General features: G+C 40.1%; 2 protein-coding genes, 1 long non-coding RNA gene and 4 other non-coding genes across 8 annotated transcripts in view; 5 read left to right on the top strand and 2 right to left on the bottom strand.

Annotated features, from left to right (window-relative positions):
- Positions 1-45: 45 nt before the first annotated feature.
- Positions 46-17,163, bottom strand: Cht7 (chitinase 7). The gene is made up of 9 exons (XM_018008746.2): positions 17,022-17,163; positions 6,482-6,563; positions 3,661-4,163; positions 3,208-3,605; positions 2,586-3,144; positions 2,405-2,516; positions 1,376-2,346; positions 1,038-1,239; positions 46-977 (listed from the first exon to the last, which is right to left on the bottom strand). Exons 1-9 carry the CDS (start codon positions 17,022-17,024, stop codon positions 772-774), a joined length of 3,036 nt encoding a protein of 1,011 aa, XP_017864235.1. The 5' UTR covers positions 17,025-17,163; the 3' UTR covers positions 46-771.
- TRNAC-GCA (transfer RNA cysteine (anticodon GCA)) lies at positions 5,075-5,146 on the top strand. Its single transcript has one exon. It is a non-coding gene; the product is annotated as a tRNA-Cys (tRNA).
- Positions 5,319-5,390, top strand: TRNAC-GCA (transfer RNA cysteine (anticodon GCA)). The gene has a single exon. It is a non-coding gene; the product is annotated as a tRNA-Cys (tRNA).
- TRNAC-GCA (transfer RNA cysteine (anticodon GCA)) lies at positions 5,792-5,863 on the top strand. The gene has a single exon. It is a non-coding gene; the product is annotated as a tRNA-Cys (tRNA).
- On the top strand, positions 6,348-6,419 carry TRNAC-GCA (transfer RNA cysteine (anticodon GCA)). Its single transcript has one exon. It is a non-coding gene; the product is annotated as a tRNA-Cys (tRNA).
- Positions 7,594-23,152, top strand: part of LOC149268990 (uncharacterized) — a 17,975-nt gene continuing 2,416 nt past the window's right edge. Inside the window, exons 1-4 of one of the 2 annotated variants that reach the window (XR_016269961.1) lie at positions 7,594-8,314; positions 11,894-12,022; positions 12,269-22,832; positions 22,891-23,098. This is a non-coding gene — a long non-coding RNA (uncharacterized LOC149268990). Of the gene's footprint in view, positions 8,315-11,893; positions 22,833-22,890; positions 23,099-23,152 lie in introns of both variants that reach the window. The other variant, XR_016269960.1, reaches the window with a different exon arrangement.
- The window catches only part of LOC108613377 (prominin-like protein), a 4,033-nt gene continuing 1,282 nt past the window's right edge, over positions 20,402-23,152 (bottom strand). Inside the window, exons 6-11 of the mRNA XM_018006792.2 lie at positions 23,000-23,130; positions 22,555-22,890; positions 22,386-22,495; positions 21,189-22,239; positions 21,001-21,122; positions 20,402-20,942 (exon numbers count right to left, since the gene is read on the bottom strand). Of these exons, the coding sequence (XP_017862281.1) occupies positions 20,729-20,942; positions 21,001-21,122; positions 21,189-22,239; positions 22,386-22,495; positions 22,555-22,890; positions 23,000-23,130 (1,964 nt within the window). The 3' untranslated portion in view covers positions 20,402-20,728. The remainder of the gene's footprint in view (positions 20,943-21,000; positions 21,123-21,188; positions 22,240-22,385; positions 22,496-22,554; positions 22,891-22,999; positions 23,131-23,152) is intronic.

The raw sequence follows: 23,152 nt of genomic DNA, 5'->3' as shown, positions 1-23,152 counted from the left end.
ATCAATGCATGAAAAATATTGTTAAATAGTAAAGCAGAGTTCAAATTTGTTTTGACGTGTTTTTATTTTAACTAAATAATTACAACGTATAATACAAATTTTTAGAAAATATACAACATCTTATGTTAGCAGCTTTTCCTTTCATAGGGTTAGTTTGTTAATTTGTGTGCGGCAGAATTTGAGGCAATTTCATGAATTTAATTTTTTATAGATTTTTCTGTTTAAATTGTTTGTTTTGTTAAAAGATTTTAATTTTGTTGCTGTTATTATTTAGATGCTTCTTCGTTTGTGTTTATCACAGTTAAATAAAAGTTGTTCGGCCGCATTGCAAAAAATTATACCCTATAAAACTTGATTTCCGAATGCGAATTGTGAACGGCAAATGCGAGAAAGCTTGGAAAATGGTGTATGTAAGATTGATTGAGTGTTTTCATTTCTACATAGTTGTGCAATCCTCTTTTTAGCTACTTCGTCTCATATAAACTACTTAAACTTAGGCTTTAATTAAATCTTATATTTAATACAAAAAATTCAGCTTCAGAATTTGAGCAAACGTTTTGAGTATTTTTCGCGTTAGTTATGGAACAGGCGGAAGGCGGGGACAGGCAGTTTCGCACTTAAATTTATGGGGGCGGAGGGCGAAGGGCGGGGTAGTTGTCGAAGGTGATCTATCATCATTTAATAATGTATGTATGTATTAACAACTTGCATAGGCCAATGCGCAGCCCGGGCAGAGCTTCTTCTTATTCAAAAATCCCTCTTTGCGGCTGCTTAGGCTGGCGCGTCCGTGGGGGCGTGACAGCCTTCAACATTCTCCGGCCAGTCGCAAACGTTCTCCTGTGGATTGAAGACCAAATTGGCAGGACATGGCATGTGATGCTTGCGCTCTCCCTCGCACATATAGTAATGCGTGCAATCGGCCCAATCCTTGTGGTAGCTAATGTGTCCCTCCTCCTCCGCACAGGTCACATCATGAGCTGTTGAAGGGCGTGAATTTAGTTTAGATCATTCTCATATAATTCCCAATCAGCACTTACGATCCTTGGTGGTATAGGCGCCGCGTGGCCCGTGAGACTCGTAGGGTCCATCATATTCGAGTGTCACCTTGTAGTCCTTCAGCTCGTCGTTGAGCGCATTCAGCAACGGATATTTGCCGTTGCCGCAGCGTCCCGAGAAATCATCCATATCAATGGACCAGACCATGATGCCGCCGAAGCCCTGCTCCTTTAGCCATTCCGTCTAGAAATGAGAGATTGATTATGAATATGTGAACTAGACATTTGCATGGATGCATTCAAAAGGGAAATGAATACATTCATCTATAAAGGATCATTCAACTGGAGGAATCAGATTATGGATTAGCCCGTGCTCTCACCTTGGTTTTCAGCGAGCGCTCATCATCGAAGCCCACCCACTGGTTGCCTCTGTAGGCGAAGGGCACCTGCTGCTCGGAGTCCCAGACCAGCGTAGTATTATCCGCCGCCAGGAAGGAGCAGACCTCATAGTAACTAAGGAAGCCAGCCTCGTTGGTGAATTTTCCCGCCTTGCCGCCACCCGATGAGGGGGAACCGATATCGAATTGTGTCTCATTGACCAGCTCGAAGCTCCTGCCATAGGTGGGCATGCCAATGAGCAGCTTCTCCTTGGGAGCGCCCTGCTTGACCCACTCGCGTGCGCTGTAGTCCACGGTCAATTTCTTCTGATAGCCCGTCGCAGACTCCAAGGCAAAGAGTGGCGAATTGTGTCCCACGGTGCGCTCCCATTGGCCATGGAAATCGTAGGTCATCACATTGATGAAATCCAAATATTTCGATATCTCGGGCACATCATAGCCGGCGGCGATTGCCTCAAAGGAGGCGGGCACTGCAGCTGTGAGCAGTAGGCGTGGCAGACCTGAGGATTTCGCCTCGCCTTCGAAGGCAACACGCAACTCACGGAGCAGATTCACATAAGCCACACGATCCTCGGCACCGCGCGGATACTCCCAATCAACGTCCAATCCGTTGAATTTGTAATCCCTCAAAAAGTCAATGGCTTCGTAGACGAACTGGTTCATGCGGAACACGTTCGAGGTGAGCTCCTTGAAGGGCGTGGAGCCGAAGGCCCAGCCGCCAATGGCCAGCAGGATTTGCAGATCAGGATTCGAATCGCGCAAGGCAATCACACTCTCATAGTTCTCCGGATCGTCGTCCGTGGCCTCTGTCAGCTTATATTCCTGCAGGGTGGCAAACGCGTAGACAATGTGTGTGCAGAGCTTAGGATCGATATGGGATGGCTCGAATTTGCCTGCGCCTGGGCGCTTAGCTGACCAGCTGGTCAGATAGCAGAAGACCTGAGCGGGACGAGCTAGGAATAAAGGGAGATTAGATAGCTGATAAAAGAGACTTTCATGTGAAGCACTTACAGTTCTGTTCGATGGCATTGGCGCCCGACTTGATGCGCTGTTTCTTTTGCACATGGGGCTTGCGCACCTTCTTGAGGATTTCATCAACAGAAATTTGAATGGGCTCGGGTTTCTGTGAGGGAGCAAAAAGTAAGGTGAGATTAGATTCGATCTTGTTGAAAGTCTAGCAGAAGACACTTACCTCTTCGATGTCTTCAAATGTGGCTGCAACGGCCGTCCAGTTGACATCCTTGGCCTCCTTGCCACGCGATATGCCCAGCAGTTCCTCGCGCATAGCTCCAATCAATGGGTACTTGACATTGCCACCGCACACGTCGCCCTTGAAGTCGTCCATATCGACGGTCCAGACCATGGCGCCGCCAAAGCCATTCGTTTTGATCCATTGCATTTTATTTCTGATCGCGCGCTCATCATCGAAGCCCACCCACTGATCACCATCGACCATGTAGGGCACCTTCATCTCGTCATCCCAGACGTAGACGGCGCCGTTCAACAGCATCTCGCAGATCTCGTAGTAGGCCAAGAAACCGCTCTCCTTGGTGTAGACGCCCTCACGTCCGCCGCCCGTAGCCGGTGCATTGGGTCCATGTTTCTCCGTGTTGGCCAGCGTGAAGGAACGTCCATAGGTGGGCATGCCAATGATCAACTTCTCCTTGGGTGCGCCCATTTTGACCCACAGATTGGCGGCATTATCCACGGAAAGCTGTTTGCGCCACTCCGAATCTGTAGAGGGAGCGTAGCTGAGGGAGGGAGAGAGGTCAATAAGATTGAAGGATTTACAGTTTATATAAATCGAGCCTTACAGTGGAGCATTGTGTCCCGTTTCACGTTCCCATTTGCCGTGGAAATCGTAGGCCATCAGATTGATAAAGTCCAGATAGCTGGCAATAGCAGGCACATCATATCCACCACGGATATTGTCGGGTCCAACTGGCACCGCGGCCGAGAGCAGCAAACGTGGCTGCTTCAACTCCTGGGCCTCAGCTTCGAAAGCCTCGCGCAGCTCCTTCAGCAACAGCACAAAGTTCTTCTTGTCATCCGAGCCCTTGGGGTACTCCCAATCCATGTCCAAGCCATCGAAGCCGCGCTTACGCAGGAAGGGTATGGCCGAGTAGACGAAAGTCTGGCGCGTGTAGCGCGTGGCGGACATGTCCTTGAACTTTTGCGTGCCGAACGACCAGCCGCCAATGGCCAGCAGAATCTATGGGAAATTTAGATTAGAAATCAAACCGAATAGAGGTCCTATCCATGCCTACCTTCAGCTTGGGATTAGCCTTGCGCAGATTCATCATGCGCTCGTAGAGTCCGGGCACATTGTCCTTGGTCTCATCGTTCGACTCGTAGGAGCTCAGCTTGCCCTTCTTCAGCCAGCCAAAGGCGAAGATAATGTGCGTGCACAGATCGGCGGGTATATCCTCGGGCACAAATTTGCCAATCTTGACACGGTATTGCGACCAATTCGTGTAGTAGCAAACGATCTTCGGCGTGCCATCGTCCACTTTTGTCTTTTTGCCCTTGAGCGATGAGCCGCTGGCTACGAGAGCTGTTCCCCCAGCAGCTGCTGCTGCAGCGGCTGCAGCTCCACCGCGTAGCTTCGACTTGGAGCGTAGACGAGTTCTGCTCACAGTTGTTGTGGATGCGGGCTCCTGATCGATGCGCTTCTCTGCCACAGGCGCTACCGTGGACTTCTTGGCGGACAGCGAATCGCTACGGGAACTACTGAGAGTAGACGGACGTCGCAAACGTCGACGGGTCTTGGCTGAAATTCAGAAGATGGAAAATTAAAGTTGAAGTTGTTAAGAGTGAAGAACAGGGATGCCGATGGGAATTGAACTATATTTGCTGTAAAGTTAACCCAACTATGATTCATGCTCGACAAGAGTATCTATGATTTGGTAACCCTCAGTCAAAGTTTTTTCTTTTTTGTAATTCAGAGCTGACCCAAAAAAACTAACAACTAACAGCTGAACATGATTTGCCGCATCATCAGATTCAGATTCAGCATCATCATCATCATTAATCATCATCAATCATTGAACGTCTTGCTATTACAAGCTCGATTGGCATATATCAAGTGGCTTTAATTCAAAATAAATGCATCGATTGGCATCTGCTGTCGGCGGCAGCAGCTATCATTATCTTTGTTTATATTCCAGACCATTTGACAATGTCTAGTATTTAATGTTTATTTCTTTTATTAAACACCTAATGAAGAAGCATAGTGAGTTTTTACTTATGATACTGGTTATTCAGTTTAAACTTGTGCAATTAAACGGCTATCGTGTATACCTGTTATTCATGAAATTGAAAATGACTTTAAATTGTCTGCAGCTGAAATAACAATACAAAATTATAGCGATTGTTACTCGTCAAGTCAGGCTACAGCTAAAGTTAAAGCTAAAGCAAACGCCTGCATTTTGCGACATTTGTGCCTAAAACCGGTCCAACTAAATATATATTTAATTTAGTCGCGGGCCTCTCACTGCGCATGCCCACACATCAAAATAAAAACAAAATACACCGTATTTCATTTATGGACACGAATATGCGCATTCAAGTATTTCAGCTTTTCAGTTTTTTAGCTTTTGTCGATTGGGGTTGCCTTCGTATTGCATTGCAGCTTGCTGTTCTAGTGGCTCTAGTGGCAGTTAAGTCGCTGGCAAAGTATCTGGGGATATAGCTCAGTGGTAGAGCATTCGACTGCAGATCGAGAGGTCCCCGGTTCAAACCCGGGTGTCCCCTAGGTAAACTTTTTTCACATTATTTGTTTATTTAAAATGAATGTATTTTTATCAGTACTTTAATTAAACTCTTTACTTAGTAAAATATGTTCTTGCTGGTTCTATTTATAGTTTTAATCGATGAAATGGTGTTGTTTGGGGGTTTTAGGTGCACATGTCGCGGATCACAACGTGGGGATATAGCTCAGTGGTAGAGCATTCGACTGCAGATCGAGAGGTCCCCGGTTCAAACCCGGGTGTCCCCTTGGTAAACCTTTTTGCATGCTGCTCCTATTAATTTCTTAATTAAAATTTAGAGCTGTAAAAGCAATTTAACGGCGTTAATTGCGAAAGTGTTGTGAAAGGCAAGACAATAAATTCATTTTTGCTTGCATATTGTTTAACCATTAGATAATCGTAAAAAGAAGATAAGATAATCGAACGTTTCTTTTGTGCATTTGAAGATGTACTTCGGCAAGAGGCAATTATTTTATTATTACATAAGTTCAATTTCATTTGTTGTGCAGCAACACTAAAGGTGAATGTAATTTGTAGCATTACATCATTAAAGTGTTAAATGACTAGCCAAAATTGAAATTAATTCAGACAATAGTATTAAACACAGCACATTTGCTTAAGTTGCAGTTTTACCAGCCAGCGAACGCATGGGGATATAGCTCAGTGGTAGAGCATTCGACTGCAGATCGAGAGGTCCCCGGTTCAAACCCGGGTGTCCCCTGATTTTTTGTTTTATTTTTTTTTTTAATTTTAAGAAATTATTTATTGATTGTATTTCGATTATGACAGCTGTCGTTATTAAACAGTAGGCTTATCAACAAAATAAAAAATCTTTTCAACTCAACGCGTAACTAAAGCAACATGTAGATAATCAATTTATTTTCAGGCAAATCTTAAGTGGTTTTCGTTGTTGCTCAATCAATTTCACAGTCTTCATCTACTTGTTTTGTTAATTTATCAATGCACAATACATAACACAATGTCATTTAGGAAACATGTTGCCGATGCTGTTTCGCGATAATGAACCAGATAAAAGAAGTCGCAGCGCAACAATAGTTTATTTATGTTTTGATTTATCAACTTCCGCCTCTGCAGAGACTTCGCAGAGAAGACTCCCACACATTTAAAGACAGAATACTATTATTATTATTTTTTTTTTAACTTTTGTAGCTGTTCTTGGGTAAATTGTCGATCCTTAAATAAGAGGGGATATAGCTCAGTGGTAGAGCATTCGACTGCAGATCGAGAGGTCCCCGGTTCAAACCCGGGTGTCCCCTTGGTAAAGCTTTTTTGCTTACTTTTAGTTTCAAATTTACTGAAGTATATTTTTTCAACTTACTCTGTGCACTGTCTGTGGAGGTTGAGAGCAAGACAATCAGCAGACATATCACAAAGGCAATTCTCAGCAATCGCGGCGGCAACTGTAAAGTAAACAAAAACAAAGAGCAACGTTAAGCGCAATTATTCACAGAAATATGCAGATGATTTACGTATGCGGGGGCGGGGCAGCCCGTCATGTTTCAGCAAATTACGTGGCACTTGACAGAAATGGATTTTAATTTGCTGTCGTGAGAAGGTCAGAGCACAGAGCGACCCTTCATTCCACCAGCCTCGCCGAAACAGTTTGCTCACACACCGAAAAGGCGCCCAAACATAATAAACGTAAATACAAATTACAAACAAAAGACGCCGTCCAGCTCTTGACATTGACCCAGTTAACAGCCCGGACAGCCACTTGTTGTCTCAACAACTAATTAAAATTATTTAGTGCTCTTTATCATGCATATGGTTGCAACTATTGTATACATTTTGTATATTTGATTGTTAAGTAATTTTCGGTGACATCTTCACATTTGTAAACCAGTAGCCAAATACAAAAGGCCTCTGGCAATGACAATGTCGAATCGGGTGACTGTGCGTTGACTTTGAATGATAAGACCTATAGACGTCCTACACTGTCCAAATTTCATTTTGAAATACCTTTACAATTCGTGCCTTGAGTACAATGGGAGAGAAGGCAAAACGCAAGTCTATCATGATGATCAATGAACTTTTCTGCCAGCATGACGATCTTTCATAATGTTTGGGGATGCTGCAACAGCTGAGTTTTTGAGGAGATTGCTCTAAAACTTATCTTTACTCATATACAAATTTGTTTAGAAATTGTAATCAGCTTTGAGCTAAACCGATTATTTATATAGGGTATATTTGTATTTGATCATAATATATGAATACATCAAAAGAGGTATTTGCAAGCTGAGCTCATATGTGTAATGCTTATATAAATATGCTCTACCTAGCCATAAATACTTTAAGATATCACTATAGTTGTATATGCATGTCTCTAATCTTTTGGAATCTCAGAAATATAGAGATTTATAGGCTGCTCTGCTTGAGCTGTTCGATTTTTAGATTCCGCATCATAAACATCTAAAATATGAAACGTTTCTGTCATTAGAAACAATATCAGATATCATAAATGTCTCACATAACTGTACACGTTTCTTTTTATATCTTTGACAGCTTATAAATAACTATTCCTGCGACGTTTTTGATGGATAACTGAAATTGCTTTCTAAACCTTTACCAGCTCATGGATATTATTACGTGTTTGCGTTTGGCTATCAGTGAATACCTGTTACCTGTTACCTGTGTTTGGCTATCAGCAAATGCCTGTTGACTGTTACCTGTTGCCCGTCTGTCTGATTGGTATTCAGTGGCTGTTGACTATTGTCAGGCGTCATTAAGAACACGTTACACAACTCATTCGCAGACAGTTAGAAAGAATTGGCCAAAACTTAAAATTGGCACAAACGTGCAATGCCTGCTAAGCTTATGAGCACTTACAGTTAGCTAGCCACGCCCAACAGAGCTGGAAGGGAGGTAGAGATGAGTGCGGATGATATCAAGGTCACTGCTGCCTGTAGGGGATATAATTTACGATCTGAATTTGGCCATAAACACTCCGACGAGCACATAAATCGTCTCCTTAGAAGAACGCAAAAAGTGAAACTGGTTTGGACTTAAAAGTGTTTATCTGAACATCAGCTAAAACTCTTCATTCGGCTGCTTGGTAAAAATAAGTGCATAAATTATAAAATTAACCGCACGTCACAACAAATCCAAGAAAAATACAAAAATTTGTCGGCTCAGAAAAAACAAAAAAAAACAAGTAAGAACGTTGCAGTCGGGCGTTACCGACTGCGGAATACTCATTCACATCCCATCAACAATTTAGTAGTTAAGTTTCGTTTTAATACTGTAGAATATACAGGTTTTTCCGATTTGCCACGCCCCAACTGGGCGTAGACACATCATTTTTGGTCAGTTTTTAGTAAGAGATAACGTTACCCTAACTGCAAAGTTTGAATGCTTACCCTAAAAAAATGTGAAAATTACAGGGTATTTTTCTATATGCCACGCCCCTAAAGAGGCGTAAAAATTATTTTTGGGGAATCGATAGAGGAGGTTACTGGTAACTTAACTACCTAAATTTGAAGCTTCTAGCTATTATACTTTAGGAGATATAAACTTTTGCGGTTTGCCACGCCCCCTGTGGGCGGACATATATCCGACAAAACTTTTTGGTCTTGGGTGATCAGTCCGAGTATATATATAAAATTTGAGGTCTCTGCCATCAATAGTGTCCAAAATATAGGAGAATTTTAAAAATCACTATATCTTCAGGTCCGATTTGCCACGCCCCTAACGGGCGTAGACTTATAATTTATCTTCAGACTTTATAGAATCATACCATTAGCTGACGTGCAAAATTTCAGCGTTCTAGGTTTACAACTTTAGGAGATATAGTTTTATCCGATTTGCCACGCCCCCAATGGGCGTAGATATATCCGCCATAGCTCGTGATCTTGGGTGGTCAACGCGGACCTACATACCAAATTTCAGCTTTCTAGCTCTTCAACAAACATGATTTCTGGTATATGGGAAAATGCATTTTCCGATTTGCCACGCCCCTAGTGGGCGGATCGGGAAAATTTTAACACTTTATAAATCGGAGATATACACGAGTATGTGTTCCAAATTTCAAGTCTCTAGCTTCAATAGTGCCGAAATAGATTGCGTTCATACGGACAGACGGACAGACGGACAGACGGACGGACGGACAGACGGACAGACGGACAGACGGACGGACAGCAAGACGGACATTGCACAAAACCAATATACTGATTCACTTTCGTGAATGAGTATAAAAAAGGTTCCTTATTGCGCGGACCGGCATAAAATGGAATGCGAGATAGCCGCACAAGGAACGAGGGAACTGGAACAACTGGTTTTCGCGGAAATGAAAAGACGTCTAAATGCCTTTCATTTTCTTCTGTGTGAAAGCGAAGTTTTTTTTATTCGCTCAGAACTTTAGCAGCTGCTCGATCATCTGATTTTCTCAACGATTGGCGCACTTACAACTTACGTAAAGCCCGTGCTGACCATTTCGGCCGAATTGTCTGGGCTCCAAGTATCATTAGCTTGTAGAGTTGGAGCCCGGCCAAGTCGAAAGCTTTTTTTTTTTTTGTGGGTTTGCCGATTACTGTTTGTCTGGTTACGACAGCACTAAATAAACTCAATAAGTAATAGACTGAGGCAGAGCGAGACGGCCACAGTGAGTGTGTGTGAGAGAGAGAGAGAGGGGGCGACGGAGAGGGGGCGCAAGACAATAAGAGACAAGCGAACTGCATTCCAAGCGATAGATTGGCTATTTCTTGTTTGGCTGTGTTCAATTGCGCAAAAATTGGAGAGAGGAAAATTAAAGAAATAAAAAAATCATTAAAAAGTGTTTAGCACGAGTGGGCGAGACTGGGAAATACCCTGTTTCGGCAGAATAATTAATGTAAAAAAAAAAATGGTATATCTCGTATGTTTTTCTTTTCCACTCGGAAACTATTCATAGAAAACAAGATGTGGGTTTCCCTCAATGAAAGTAAAAGCCAAAACTACTTCTATCACTACCTCACATATTTTGCCAAGGTATTCGCAAAGCTGCCAGTTGTTGTTGTTGTTGTTGCACTCGCTTGCGATATCTCGCTCGATATATCACACACAATATGATCATTTATGTGCAGATCTATCCCACTTGAGCGCATGAATGTAAAAGCGAAATCCGCACGCTCGACTTTCAAGTGTTTTTTTTTTTTTTTTGCCTTTCGTTTTGCATGCGAGTCGTATCAAATGAAATATTATTTAAAGCGCAACAAATGCAATTTATTTGCATAAATTTCATACATATGTTTATTGTCGTGGTTTCTTTTTGATGAGCAATTGCGCAAGTATTTGCTGCGCGTTTGTCGCTTAAGTCTTTCATTTTTATGGCGTTTGTCGCTTAAGTCTTTCGCTTTTATGCTGCTGCATTGCCGCATTTGCAGTTGCATTTGATATGAAACTTATTGAAATTTTCGTCAGTTTTTTTTTCCAACCTCAACAGTTAAGCTTTTAATTAAGCTGACCGAAATTCAGCTCAAGGTGAGAGAGACATGAATAAAAATAAAAATATAAATAAAAATTATAAAAAAACGGCTAAAAATGGAACAAGAAAACCGTTGGCGACACGCGCAAGCTTCGTGTGTGTGTGTGTGTGTGTGTGTGTGTGTGTGAGTGTATGTCTTAACGGCTTTAATAAGTCAGCATTCATAACTGTTTGGCAACATTTTGGCTTTAGGTTTTTTTTTTTTTTTCGTTGACTTTTCATAAACCTTTTCGGCAGACCTTTGCCTGGGTGCTTGCCGCTTGACGCTTAAGCACCTTCTTTTGTTTCAGCCGCGCCTTGCAATTGAGTTAATATACGCTACTACATAGCACCTGTCCTGGACCAGACGACCTTGCGCAATCTGGCCAAACAGTCGGTTAACGAAAACGAGTTTAGACACAGGCAAAAGGCGAACAAACAGATACAGATACAAATACAGATACAGATACAGATAGAGTACATATTGAGCATGAGTCAGTGGCTTTTAAGTGCAGCTGAAACTGGTTCACTGACCAATTAGAATAATGCTGAAAATTGCGCAGCTCGAATTACCAAAGGCGCAGCCGTTGCCGTTGCCGTTGCCGATGCCGATGCTGAAGGCAGCTAAAGAAGGCGTGGAAGCGAGAAGTTGTTGGCCAGCTGACCAGTTGGCCAGTTGGCCAGCTACTTCCTGCTACAGTAATAGCCCTGAAACGGACATTGACATCATATATACACATATACATCTATATGTCTCTACAAACTTCTCTGGAACTACTTAGTGGGCTAGGCAGTTGGCAAATGGCATACTGCAACAGCTTCTGCTTTTTTTTTCCTTCTTAAATGTCTTAAGCGTGAGTCAATTGCAGTTGCTGTTTGGGGGTGTTTACTGTGGCCATTGTTCTTAGCTGCTTGACTGCACACAACTTCCGTTCCACTGCGCAGAACTCTTGTTGAATCTTGTTCATAATGTCAATAAAATTTATGTCCATTTGTGTTTTGTCTGTTGCTGTTTCTGTCTCTGTCTCTGTGTCTGTCTGTCTCTGTTTCAGTTTCACAGCATTCTCCATTATTTTTGTTGGCCTCGTCAAGAATTTGGCAATTTGTCAGTGTCACATTAATGTAAATGCCGCTTGAATTATCTTTTATTATAAGCATTTTTTTGTTGTGTTTTGGCTTTCTGCTTTTTCGCACTTTTAATTTCAAAATACCTCAGCCAAACTAAGTTTTTATGGCCTTTTAGCTATGTTAATTGAAGTTAACAAATTGAATAACAACTTTTACACTTTCCAGGCTCTGCGACAAGTGCCAATGACTGGATCATGAAGATGTAAGACTAATGCTGCGCAAATTCCGGGGAGTAGCTGATATATGTATATACCTTATTTATTAAGATACTTAAGCTCTTCAAATATGAGGAAAGTAAGTTCTCTTTAAAAATCTAAAAAACTTTTGAAACACAAACTATAATTTAAAAGAAATTAAAATCAGGTTTTTGCCAGCAAACTTCAAAAGCTAAAGGTTTTTAAATTGATGTATATCAGCACTATAACTTAAATATATAATTATTAATATTTAAATAATTATTTCAAAAATATTTTTTAATAACTTTTCTTTTTCTTTTTAATGGATTAACTCTATAATTTTTCTTTGTATATTTATTTTTAGTCATTGCCAAACCAATTGCTGTCTCATACGTCAGATTTATATGAGACCTATAATAAAGATATCCATCTGTATATATGCGAATATTCATACACACATATATATATACATATATGCATATCTTAATCTGCATCAATACCTTGTGCCACATGCCTAACCCATGCACAGCCGTTCGGCGTAAGAATTATATTTATTACTCAACCATCTTCGCTAATTAGTAATTTTAATGATACTTTTTAATTATATATCTGAGTATATAGTTTATAAATCACTCTCAGAAGAAACGTATGCAAGATGATGTCTGGGATCTGGTTAGGTTAGTTTTCAGCTTTATTTGATTTTGTTTTTTAAACGTTTTCTTTCTGGTTTTCCGTGTATCTTTGATGAGCTAGGAGGAGCGTGCGTCCAAACAACAATAAGGAACTGGCCCCCGGACATTATGTCATGCATTTGTTGTTTTTGTTTGTTTTTCTTGTACAACAGCAGCCGCCCCCTTATGTAAAACGTATGCGCTTTTATTAATAAACAAAGCGACAGAGAAGACAGCAAAAAAAAAAAAAAAAAAAAAAAAGAGAAAAGACACAGCGCAACACAACATGCAACAAAGTGAAATTCGTTGTTGTTGCTTGTCGTTAGTACATGCATTAACTTTAGTCCCTGTCTATCTCTTTGTTAAACTCTAACCTTTTAAACCTGTTTGCTGTTTGTATGTTTAAATTAGGCATGTCTTTATGTCTGTCTGTCTGTCTGCCTCGATATTCAAATGAATTGACGTCGCGTCCGAGGCTGCCCAGTTTATAGAGCGGCTAACGCATTTTATATGGCCTAGACAGCAAAACGGTAATAAGCCAAACGTTTTTTTTTACGGCTCTGTCAGTTAAATTTATGAACGAAAAAATAAAACATAAAATGTGGCTACAATTAATTGCGGCCGGCGGAAGGGCCAGCAAATGAAAATGAAAATGGGCAAGAAAACAAGAGTCGAATAATCTCGATGGAGAGATACCCTGAACAATGATCGATCTCTGCGCTGCCTACAGAAATTGGCGACCAGATTCAACCAATTATCCCCAATTCGTGCCTGAATGTCTAGCTGAGCTCTAGCTCTAGCTCTTATTAATTTTGATAATTTTTTTTTCATTATATTGAAGTGCGGAACTACATAAACATTTTCAAATTGCTACCCTTTGTAGAACTAGATCATTTATGTAGGGAAAGACAGACAAGGCTAGATCGACTCAGCTTGTCGCCCTGATATAGCAGATATAAACTTTAATGAACTCTGACTCTGCCAGACTCCCATTTTTAATGGGTTCAGGGTATATAAAAAATAAAAAAATAAAAAAATATATATAAAACAACAAATTACATGCACAGTTAATTAGTTTAATTATGAAGCAAAAAAAAAAAAATGTTTTAAAAATAAACAAAATGCATGTGAAAAATTGCCAAATGTCAAACAGAAGCAAAAAAAAAATGTATAAAAAAGTCCCAAAAAATAATAGGGTTTAGGCATAACAGAAAATGTCTTATGCAACTGTTTGAAAGTTCGATAATGCTCATACAGCTTTAAGAAACAGATATATTGATGTATATATATTTTTAGCCATTTTCATTAGCAGCATTTAGCTAGCGCTCAAATGATTTTCGCTGATAATAATTTTTATATTTTGTATTTTCGCTTTTGATTATGTTGCTCAGCGAAGGCCTGCGGCTGTAGCTTGTGTATAATATATGTAAATCGATTTTGTGTGTGTTTTTTATTTTATTTATTTATATAACAATAAAACGTGTTTAATGTTATTGTTGTTGTTGCTGTGCCCAATCACACAGCTCTCATTTCATAGACATACATATATATCAATCTCAAATGATTGATTTACTACTTTGTGTCTCCAAATTAGCTTATTTGTTTATTGTGCTGGCATTGAACAACATTCACACGTGTGTGCATGTGCGTGTGTATGTGTGTTAATTATGCGACAAAATTCAAGTCAAGCAAAAGAGCTCTATGCGCACTTCCTGCTCGTAGCAGAAGGTTCGTTGCCTAAGTCTTTTGTTTAGCTTGGCCACATTTTGTGTGTTGTCTTTAGCTTTGGTTCACTTTAAGCGCAATTGAAGTGCATTTGAGAGTTGACTTTTAGCAGCTGGCAGCTGAGCAGTTCAATAACCAATTGATGCGATTCAGCGTTCGCATTTGCCTTTCCATTGACTTATTTTACTGCCTATGCAAATTTATTGTAAATCAGCATAAAAGTGAATTGCATAGGTACATATATAATGTAGTATTTGTTGTGCGTGTATGCATGAGTGTGTGAGTGTGTGTGTGTGTGTTTGTATTGTTCCAACTGCAGCACTAACAATTGAGCTGCCCACTCGAACGGCAGCTGAACGCTCTCAACAATCTGAGCTGCAGCTGTGCGCTGGCTGTCAGGGCTAGGCTGAAGTGATTGTAGCTCCGATAAACCACAAATGAAACAGAAAGAAAAATGGTTAAAGCCGGTTGAACGAAGCCTAAATACACTAACTTGTTCAGATGTATATAGGATTATATCTCGAAGTAAAGAAAAACTCAAAGAAATCTTATTGATGAAAAACTCGAAAATATACCAAATTAGATTATATGATATGAATCAGTGTTATATGGTATTCGATATATTTTATCGTAAACCACAACTGTCTTGCTTTAGATTATATGATATGAATAAGAGTTATATGGTACTAAAATATTTTCGATATATTTTATCGTGAAACAAAACTGAGCCTGTCTTTATTTTTATATGAACATACAGTAAAAACTCTAAAAGTCTCGATTTTTCTATCAATAATATAAAATGAATTTCAAATTCTTTGTATTACGAGTCTTGTTCACTCATTAATAAACCCTGCCATAAAGTGTATGAAAAAAATAAAATAAAAATAAAATAAATAAATGCTTGTCAATTAAGGCGGCAACATTCTTGGCAACATTTTATAAGAATCAAAATTAAAAAAATAAAAATAATTTTTGTTCGCCTTTGCATTTTAAACAAAACAAAACTCTGTTTAGCTGTTGCCAGGTTTGTCATTACATACATACATGTATGTGTGTGTATAATGTTAGCTGTTAGCTTATTATGTGTGTGTAATGTATATGCTTCAGATTACGCATACGCCGCGTTGGCCCGCTGCCAGCTGGCGAGACAAAACGTCGCTGCCTTTTCCTTTATTTCGGAGAAAGTCTGTCTCCATTGCAATGTGCAATTATTGTAGCTAAATATATAAGTGTGTGTGTGTGTGTTTGTCTACTATCTACTTTGAGTTTTCGAAATGTAAACAGATGTAAAAGTCAAGTCTTTGAATTGTTTGTTTTACAAACAAATTCTGTGCGAGTGTTCACTCAATTGTCAAGCAGCGCGTTTTCAAACCAAATGAAAGTGAGAGTTTGTTTTTCGGCGAACAACAACAACAACAACAACAACAACTCCACATGTCAGTCACGCTTGTCTTGCTATTGGCATCGCCATTGACGAGCTGGTGTGAGTGGGCGTGGCAGTGCGAGTGGGCGTGCATTGAAAAGTGATTGCTTTAATTACACTTTTCGGAATTATGTGGCAAATGGGAACTGCTCCATATATGGAAGCTAATTACAATACAATGGCCACTGAAATGTTAATTAATTAATGAAAATTATATTAATACTTTGTTTATATGACATTTGACTATTTTCTGTTCCACATGCTTCGAGAGAAGTCGTCAATATATATATATTTATGTATATTTTTTTCGGCTTCGCTCGACTCGTTTTCGAACCCAATTTTTGCGGATTTTTCAATTTATGCGAGACCAGTTTTTGGGGCCGCTTGGCCAACGACGATTTGCCAATAGACAGCGGGCCAAGCCGACGACGACGATTGAGTGGCAGCATTTGTAGATTTTTTTTTTTTAGCTTTTAAGCTTTTCCTTTTTTTTTGCAGCAGCAGCAAATATTAATTGTTGTACACACACTCAAACACACACACATACATATGGCATATGTATATAGAGAGGGAAAACTAGTTATTGTTGGCAGCGACTTTTACTTGACTGCGCCAAATTGAGGCGTGGCATGTGGCTGCTGTTGCTCGGTGGCGTGTCGTTAGCCATAATGGCAATAATGAAATTCGCCAAAGCAAAGAAATCAGAAACTAAACTAGAGCCCCCTTTTGGCACCCAAGGAAGTAAAAGGCCGCACAGTTATATTATTGTTGTTTTAGTCAAAAAGGAAAAGCAACTGGATAAAAAACAAAATGACGATAAAAAAAAAAAAATAAAAATGGACGCTAAAAAAGCGAAACTGAAACTTGACGAGAATTTATATTCATATTTGTATAGCCATTGTCTTTGACAGGTTTGCCTTCAACTTCGGCTCAGACAGCAGCTAAAGCAGAACCCGTCGACTAGCTAGTCAGCCAGTCAACTAGTCTGACTGTGTGTCTGTCTGTCTGCTCTGTCTGGTTGCTCTGGCTGTCAGACGTTCTCGCAAGCCTTGCTTTAACATTCATTTTTCCGTTCGCTGACTTTCAATACACGTTTTCTTTACATTTTTGTTGTATTCTTTTAGTATTTTTTATTTTTTATTATTATCATAATTTGTTTATTGTTTTAGAGTTTGGCATGCTTTTTGGTATGCATTTGGCCCGTAGGAAATATATGATAATTTGCTTTTGTCTTTATAGTTCTTTGACACACTTATTGATTTAGCTAATCATTCTAAAACACTTTACACTTCACTCACCATGATTTCTATGCAGCTTCGACGCAATTACACTTTATATGTATATATATCCAGTTGATCTGCAATATAGTTGCTGTTACAAAATTTGATTGTTATTATTTATTATGGAATATATGGTCTACACACTACACTGCAGGTAATTCGCGTGCTCTGCTTAGTCACTTATTGAAGCACTGTATTGAAAACACAACTCCTGCCGAAAGGCACTTTTTAATCTTAATTTTTTTTTTCTGGTGCGTACTAACCGTTACTCGTTGCGAACTCGCACGTTGGACTGAAAAACTGAAACTGATTTGTGCGCAGTCGCGCGGCCAACTGCCAAGACAACGGCAACCACAGCAGCAGCAGCAGCAGTAGTAGCAGCAGCAACAACAAGTCGTGGCTCAAATTGAGTGAAGTTGCTTTGGAGCGTGGCCCCCTCTGAGACTGCGATTGAGCCGTCGCTGCGGCTGACGCTGCGAACACGTCCGAGCGCCATATACGAGAAACGGGCAGCACTAAAAAACAACCAAAACAAGCAAAACAAAACAAATAAAAATATAAAACAGTTACACTTGCAGTGTCGCACCCTTAATACTCTTGCAGGCAGATATGTTACACCAACAACTGTCAAAGTCGAACAGAAAAAAATTTCCTAAAAATAAAAAAATATATTAAAAAAAAAAAAAAAATTAAAAATTAAAAAAAATAATAATAATAAAAAAAAAAAATATTTCTACTGGATTCGAAATTCGAGCCCAGTACCACTAAGTGGATTCGAACCCAGAACGTCATGCTTGTAAATAAAAAAAAAATAATAATAAAAAGATTTGACCAGCCGCGGTATCGAACCCAGGACTTCTCGCTCGGTATGCATAAAACGCCTGCATTGAACATTTGCAGCAAATGCATCCCTTTGTGCAGCACAATTCATAGAAAATTCCAGAAACTCTTTGTTAGTGTATCAAAACAACAAATGAACAGTTGTTTCTGTGAGCTGCATGGAAAATTTAGTTTTTTTGCTGCGTTGCTTTTGTGCAGTTCTTTCGCTTTGGCCAGCCAAAGCCGAAAAAAAACACTCAAAAGACTCGAGCGGCAAACTGACCGCTGTTAAGTTACGCTGTTAACTTAACAGCGTTTGCTGTCTGGCAAGGATTGATTGCGCACATACTTATCAGATTTTGTAAATCAAACAAGTTTGGCCATATTAACATACACACACGCACACACACACAAAAATCTGAAGACGCGTCTTCAATATGCAAATTCGAATTATTAAACAAAATATTTCTGGTTAAGCTTATGCATAATAGATGTGCGTATATGCATACATACATACATATATATAAATCAAATTTACACTATAGAAAGCCATGGATTTGCATATATATATACTTATATACATACGTATTTTTTGTGGTTGCAAAAGTCCCATGTGAAGCGAATCAGAGTTGGGTAGTAGCTGAAACGAAAGCGAAAGTCTTTGTAGCCGGCAAACAGCTGTGAGGCTTGACTTTTGACCAGTCTGTCATCAGTTGCGTCCTAACAGGTTCTAATATTTATGCCGCTTGCGATTCCTGTGGAGAGCTTCTCACGCTTTGCATGCCATAAATTTCACTGCCTTTCACTCTAAATCATTTGCGGCACTTAATTGTGTGCATTTCAATGCGTATTGCGTGCCATTTGCAATCAGCTTCGTTACCTCTACTTGTTTTTGCAATTCTGTGCCAGTTTTCAGTTTTCACGTGAAAAGCGAATCAATGCGAAATGGAAATGCAACGCTCTGTTTAGCATCACGGCAAAATTTCACACCAACCATAAAGGCCGGTGCAAGTGCGTATTGCAAACAATAAAAAGTCTATAAGTTTTATATGCACAGCAGCATATAATATAGAGGAATTGGCCCGGCTTTGCGCGAACTTTGCACAGTTTGTTGAAGGCGAGAAGTATAATAACTTTTGAAGAACGCAACTTTATACTTGTACATTAATATATGTATATACATACAAAGATAATGCTGTTTTTAATTAAATTAGGTGTGTCTTTGGGTATTATTTTGTTGTCAGACTAAGTCGAGTTACTACCTTAAATTCATCAAACTTTTCAAACTTCATTTTCAGCAATTGCAAAAATTTTGACCGAGTCTGTTATGAATCATTCCTGAATTTTTAATGTTATCCGATCGTTAACATTTTTACCTGTTTGTATTTATTGCAGATTGCAATTTAGATATTCTTACCCACAATATGGTATCATTGATATGTCTTCTGAATTTCGTGCAGATCTCAGCTGGCTATAGCTATTGCCATTTGAAGCTTCTAAATTGTTCTGTAAAGTTCCACGATGCAAATTAGGCAAGATCAAACTTCAAGAACTGATCTTGATCAACTACATTTACTTCAATTTTATTTTCAGTTTTTTTTTTTCTTGTTTAATGAGTGCATTGACTGGCGGCCATTTTGTGTGTTGTGGCTTTCGAAACCGTTATACCAATTGAATATCAAATCGGTCAAGTTAACCTTCACTACGATTGCGACGGCGACGGCGACCACGACGGCGATGGCGACTGCGACAATGCGGCGTCGAGCAGCACAGCAAGTTCGTGTCTTAAGTCTTTTGTTTTTACACACACAAATTGAAAGTGAAATTTCATTGTTATTACGCTTGTTCGAGTTGTTGATGTTGCTGATGTTGTTGTTGTTATGCTTTTGCTTTTATTTTGGTAATTTATGAAAAAGAAAGGCACTCACTGCCAAAAACAACAACAACAACAACAACAACAACAACAACAGCAATCAGACTTTGTTGATAAGAAACGTGATTTAATTTTTAGTTGAAAATTATGAAAAGCATATGTTGGACAGTTTTCACTTTTCGTTGGTAAGGCAAGGCAATATGCTATGAGGAAGAATTTACATTAATTCTAAAATACAATTTTTTGCTAAATTTAAATAAGTAGGAATTGTATATAAATTTAATTTTTTTCTAAGTCAAGTTTAAGGCACAGCTAAAATACTTTCTATGACTTACAAATTATTTTTAGGGTATCAACTCTTCGATTTCGTCAATCGCTCTTTAGACTCAGCTTCCTTGCATTGTTGAGCAGCCTCACAATAAAGTCGCTTTCGTTGTCAGTTGGCGGCTTGTTCACCCGGTAGTCAATTTCTTATACATTTTTTTTTTGTAGGTTTGTTCGCAACCTCTTGTCAGATTAGATATGGTGCACGCTTTAATTATATTATGATTGATGAGAGGCCAAAAGCATGACGCGGCGCTTTTTATGTCTGCTACCGGATATGTTCTAATGAAATCAAGAGCTTTTTTATGCAGACAACCGAGTCGAGAAATGATGTATATATGTATATTTAGAGGGTCATAGTACGAATAAGACAATCCCACAATAAACACAATGGGTATGATGATCTTTATTTGCGTATATGAATCAAGCGAAGCTCTGAACATTTTATCACTTGAGCAACACGATAATCTAAGTCGTATGTTTAGCATAACTGGGCCAGCTGCATATATCATTAGATACACGTGTATTTCAAGGGAGGAACCCTGTTGAAGTACTCTCACTCTCTGAGTCGGTTCCACAAGCATTTAAACTAAACAAAAATTCACTTTAATATTAAAATTCAAAGAAAACATTTCTAGAACCAGCAACTATAGAGTGAGTGCGAATCGGAGTCCCATGCCACAACTGTAGAGTGCATAGAGTTCGGTGTCTAGTCCTGTTTGTGCTTACTGCTGCTGCTGTTGCATAAGGTAGACGTATCTGATTTGATTGTCTCCGTAGAGGCTGATGGCTCAACAGTCACTTCAACCACTGTGGTCTCAGATCCGGCAGGATTATCAGCCATGTCGTCGTTAAGGATGCAGATCGGCGCCCGCCTATTCATACCATCAGCCACAAGCGAGACTCCACCGCAGGCTCGACATCTGTGGAAATGAGGTTGACTCAAATGATAGGCCTAGAAGTGGGTCAAAGGCGGCTTACTGGACTGCGGGTTGTGGTGGTCCAGGATACATCTTGTTGTACAGGCATATCAATCGATGGGACACATAGAGAGTGGGCAACAGGATCAACGCACTGAACAGCAGGCCCACCCAGAAGCCATTCTAAGAAGAAGAAGCGCAACAAAATCAAATATGAGATATATTTCCGACGACGCTCGTTACACTCACCATGGGATAGACAAGACGACGACAGATCAAGTCGACCCCTGTGTAGTAGATGTAGGCTAGGGGCCTGCACTTGCCGACCTCATTTTCACAATTGTACATAACCCTCTCCATAAACCCGGACACCTCGTCGTCAACGTAAATAGTTAGATTTGTACGCAGATATTGAATATAGCCCTCGGCCCTGGTTCTAATGAACTCCTGGGAGCGCTTTATAGCTTCTTGTAGACCTTGCATTGTGTCGCCAAATGGCAGTCCTTCATATAGTATATCATTATCGATTTCTTTCAGTTTTTCCTTAATGTTTCTCATAAGGGTCATGATCTTGTCCACTAGATGAACATGGTATCGCTCCAGATCATTCGCTGCATTGGTCAAGGAGACTTTGGCTAGATCATAGCGACCCCAATCGCTTTTTAGGCTGGCCTCTAGCGCTCTGATATCCTGGATGACTTTGGGCAATGCAACGGGCGTTATTGCATTACAAAGATTTTTTATAAATATCGAACTATGGTAATCGGATAATTCGCCGTATCCTGCCATCATCAACTGAACGTGCTCCTCTTCCGTGAGGACCACAAATTCCTTGATATCCTCCTTGAAAATGGGTACCTTTGGCGGTGGGTGCTGAGTCAAAACCTCTAGTCGAACTAGTTCATCTATGTTGTAGACGTTGTTCTTGCGGAGCAGCTTAAAGACGGACTCATCGGCCTCGCATGCCTTAATTGCCGTCGACATTCGGAGTGGCACAGTTTCCCTTTCAGCTTGCCTTTTCCTTCTCATATCCTCACTGCGTTTCAATGTACGCTCGTTTCTGTCTATCAGTGCTCTACGTGCTTCCCAATCTCGTTCCCTTTCGATATCCATATTCTTCACGATTTCTGGCAAGAATTGATTGAGATCAATTAGCGGATCCATTTGCTGGAAAAAGGAATTATTCTCCTGATCGCGAAACGGAGCACAGACTCCTTGGTACGTCACCATGCCAAAGATATAGTAAAATAGTCCAACCAGCGATGTAAGCCAGAATACGCTAAATATCATAATAATGGCACTGAAGTAAGGAAGAAAATTGGTGTTAAAAATATTTTAGAGAAATAAACAGTAAGCATGGGAAATGCAGCTGGGGGATTGGTCTTAAAGCCACACAATTTGTATTATTGAGCCCATTGACCAGGAATTATATGTAGAATTACTTACAGTAAGAGGCATAAGGCGCCCGACCTTTTGCTCCAGAATCCATCGCGACCAAACCGCCTTACAGGTGTACAGCATCCAAAGACCAAGGCAACCATCAGCGCAGCGGCTATCTGTAACGGATTAGGGCAACGTGTAGTAGCCGTAGTTTGTTATCCCAATTCAACCTTACGATCGTGAGAATCACGAGCACTATGACATGGATGCCATTGCGCATGCTGCCAAACTTGGCGTCGACATCTTCGAGAGACTTTGTCGATCGGAGAGTGGTGAAGTGGATGCTGTTGATTACCCCATTAATTGATTCGGTCATGACATTCGACTCATCCCTGAACAGAAGCTCTCCAGCCTGCAGATCGGTCAATATAGGCGGTATGATCGGCTCTACGGCTTCGCTGATCTGCGCTCCCAAAACTTGAACTCTCTCGATTCCCTTGGTGGGTATTTCAGGTAAGCCTGTGTTAATCATATTTTCGACTGCAGTCACATAGTTGCTTACGTCCGGCAGCTGTCAGAGAGGAGAATATTTACAATATCATGAAGATCTTCGAAATGCAAATGCTTTCTTCTGCCTGTTTGATTTTAATTTTCAATGGATTCAGTGAAATTGAACTTACATCATCCAAATGCAGACAGGATGACGTATCCAGCATCTCGATTTCAGTTGTCTTCAAAAACTGCAAGCAACTGCGACTCGCACATAGAGTTGTACAGGCGTAAGTAATATCACGCTTGGCAGCACGAACGCCTAGCATACAATTAAATATCTA

The sequence above is a fragment of the Drosophila arizonae genome, chromosome 4 (assembly GCF_054131065.1).
Source record: "Drosophila arizonae isolate 15081-1271.41 chromosome 4, UAZ_ARI_1.0, whole genome shotgun sequence".
NCBI classification, from domain to species: domain Eukaryota; kingdom Metazoa; phylum Arthropoda; class Insecta; order Diptera; family Drosophilidae; genus Drosophila; species Drosophila arizonae.
This window is presented reverse-complemented; position numbering and strand designations above follow the sequence as displayed.

Coding starts and splice junctions, on each gene's coding strand:
- Cht7 (XM_018008746.2), bottom strand. Junction 3,145..3,207: donor ACGGGACACAATGCTCCACT/GTAAGGCTCGAT, acceptor TCCCTCCCTCAG/CTACGCTCCCTCTACAGATT. Junction 1,240..1,375: donor AGCGCTCGCTGAAAACCAAG/GTGAGAGCACGG, acceptor TCTCATTTCTAG/ACGGAATGGCTAAAGGAGCA.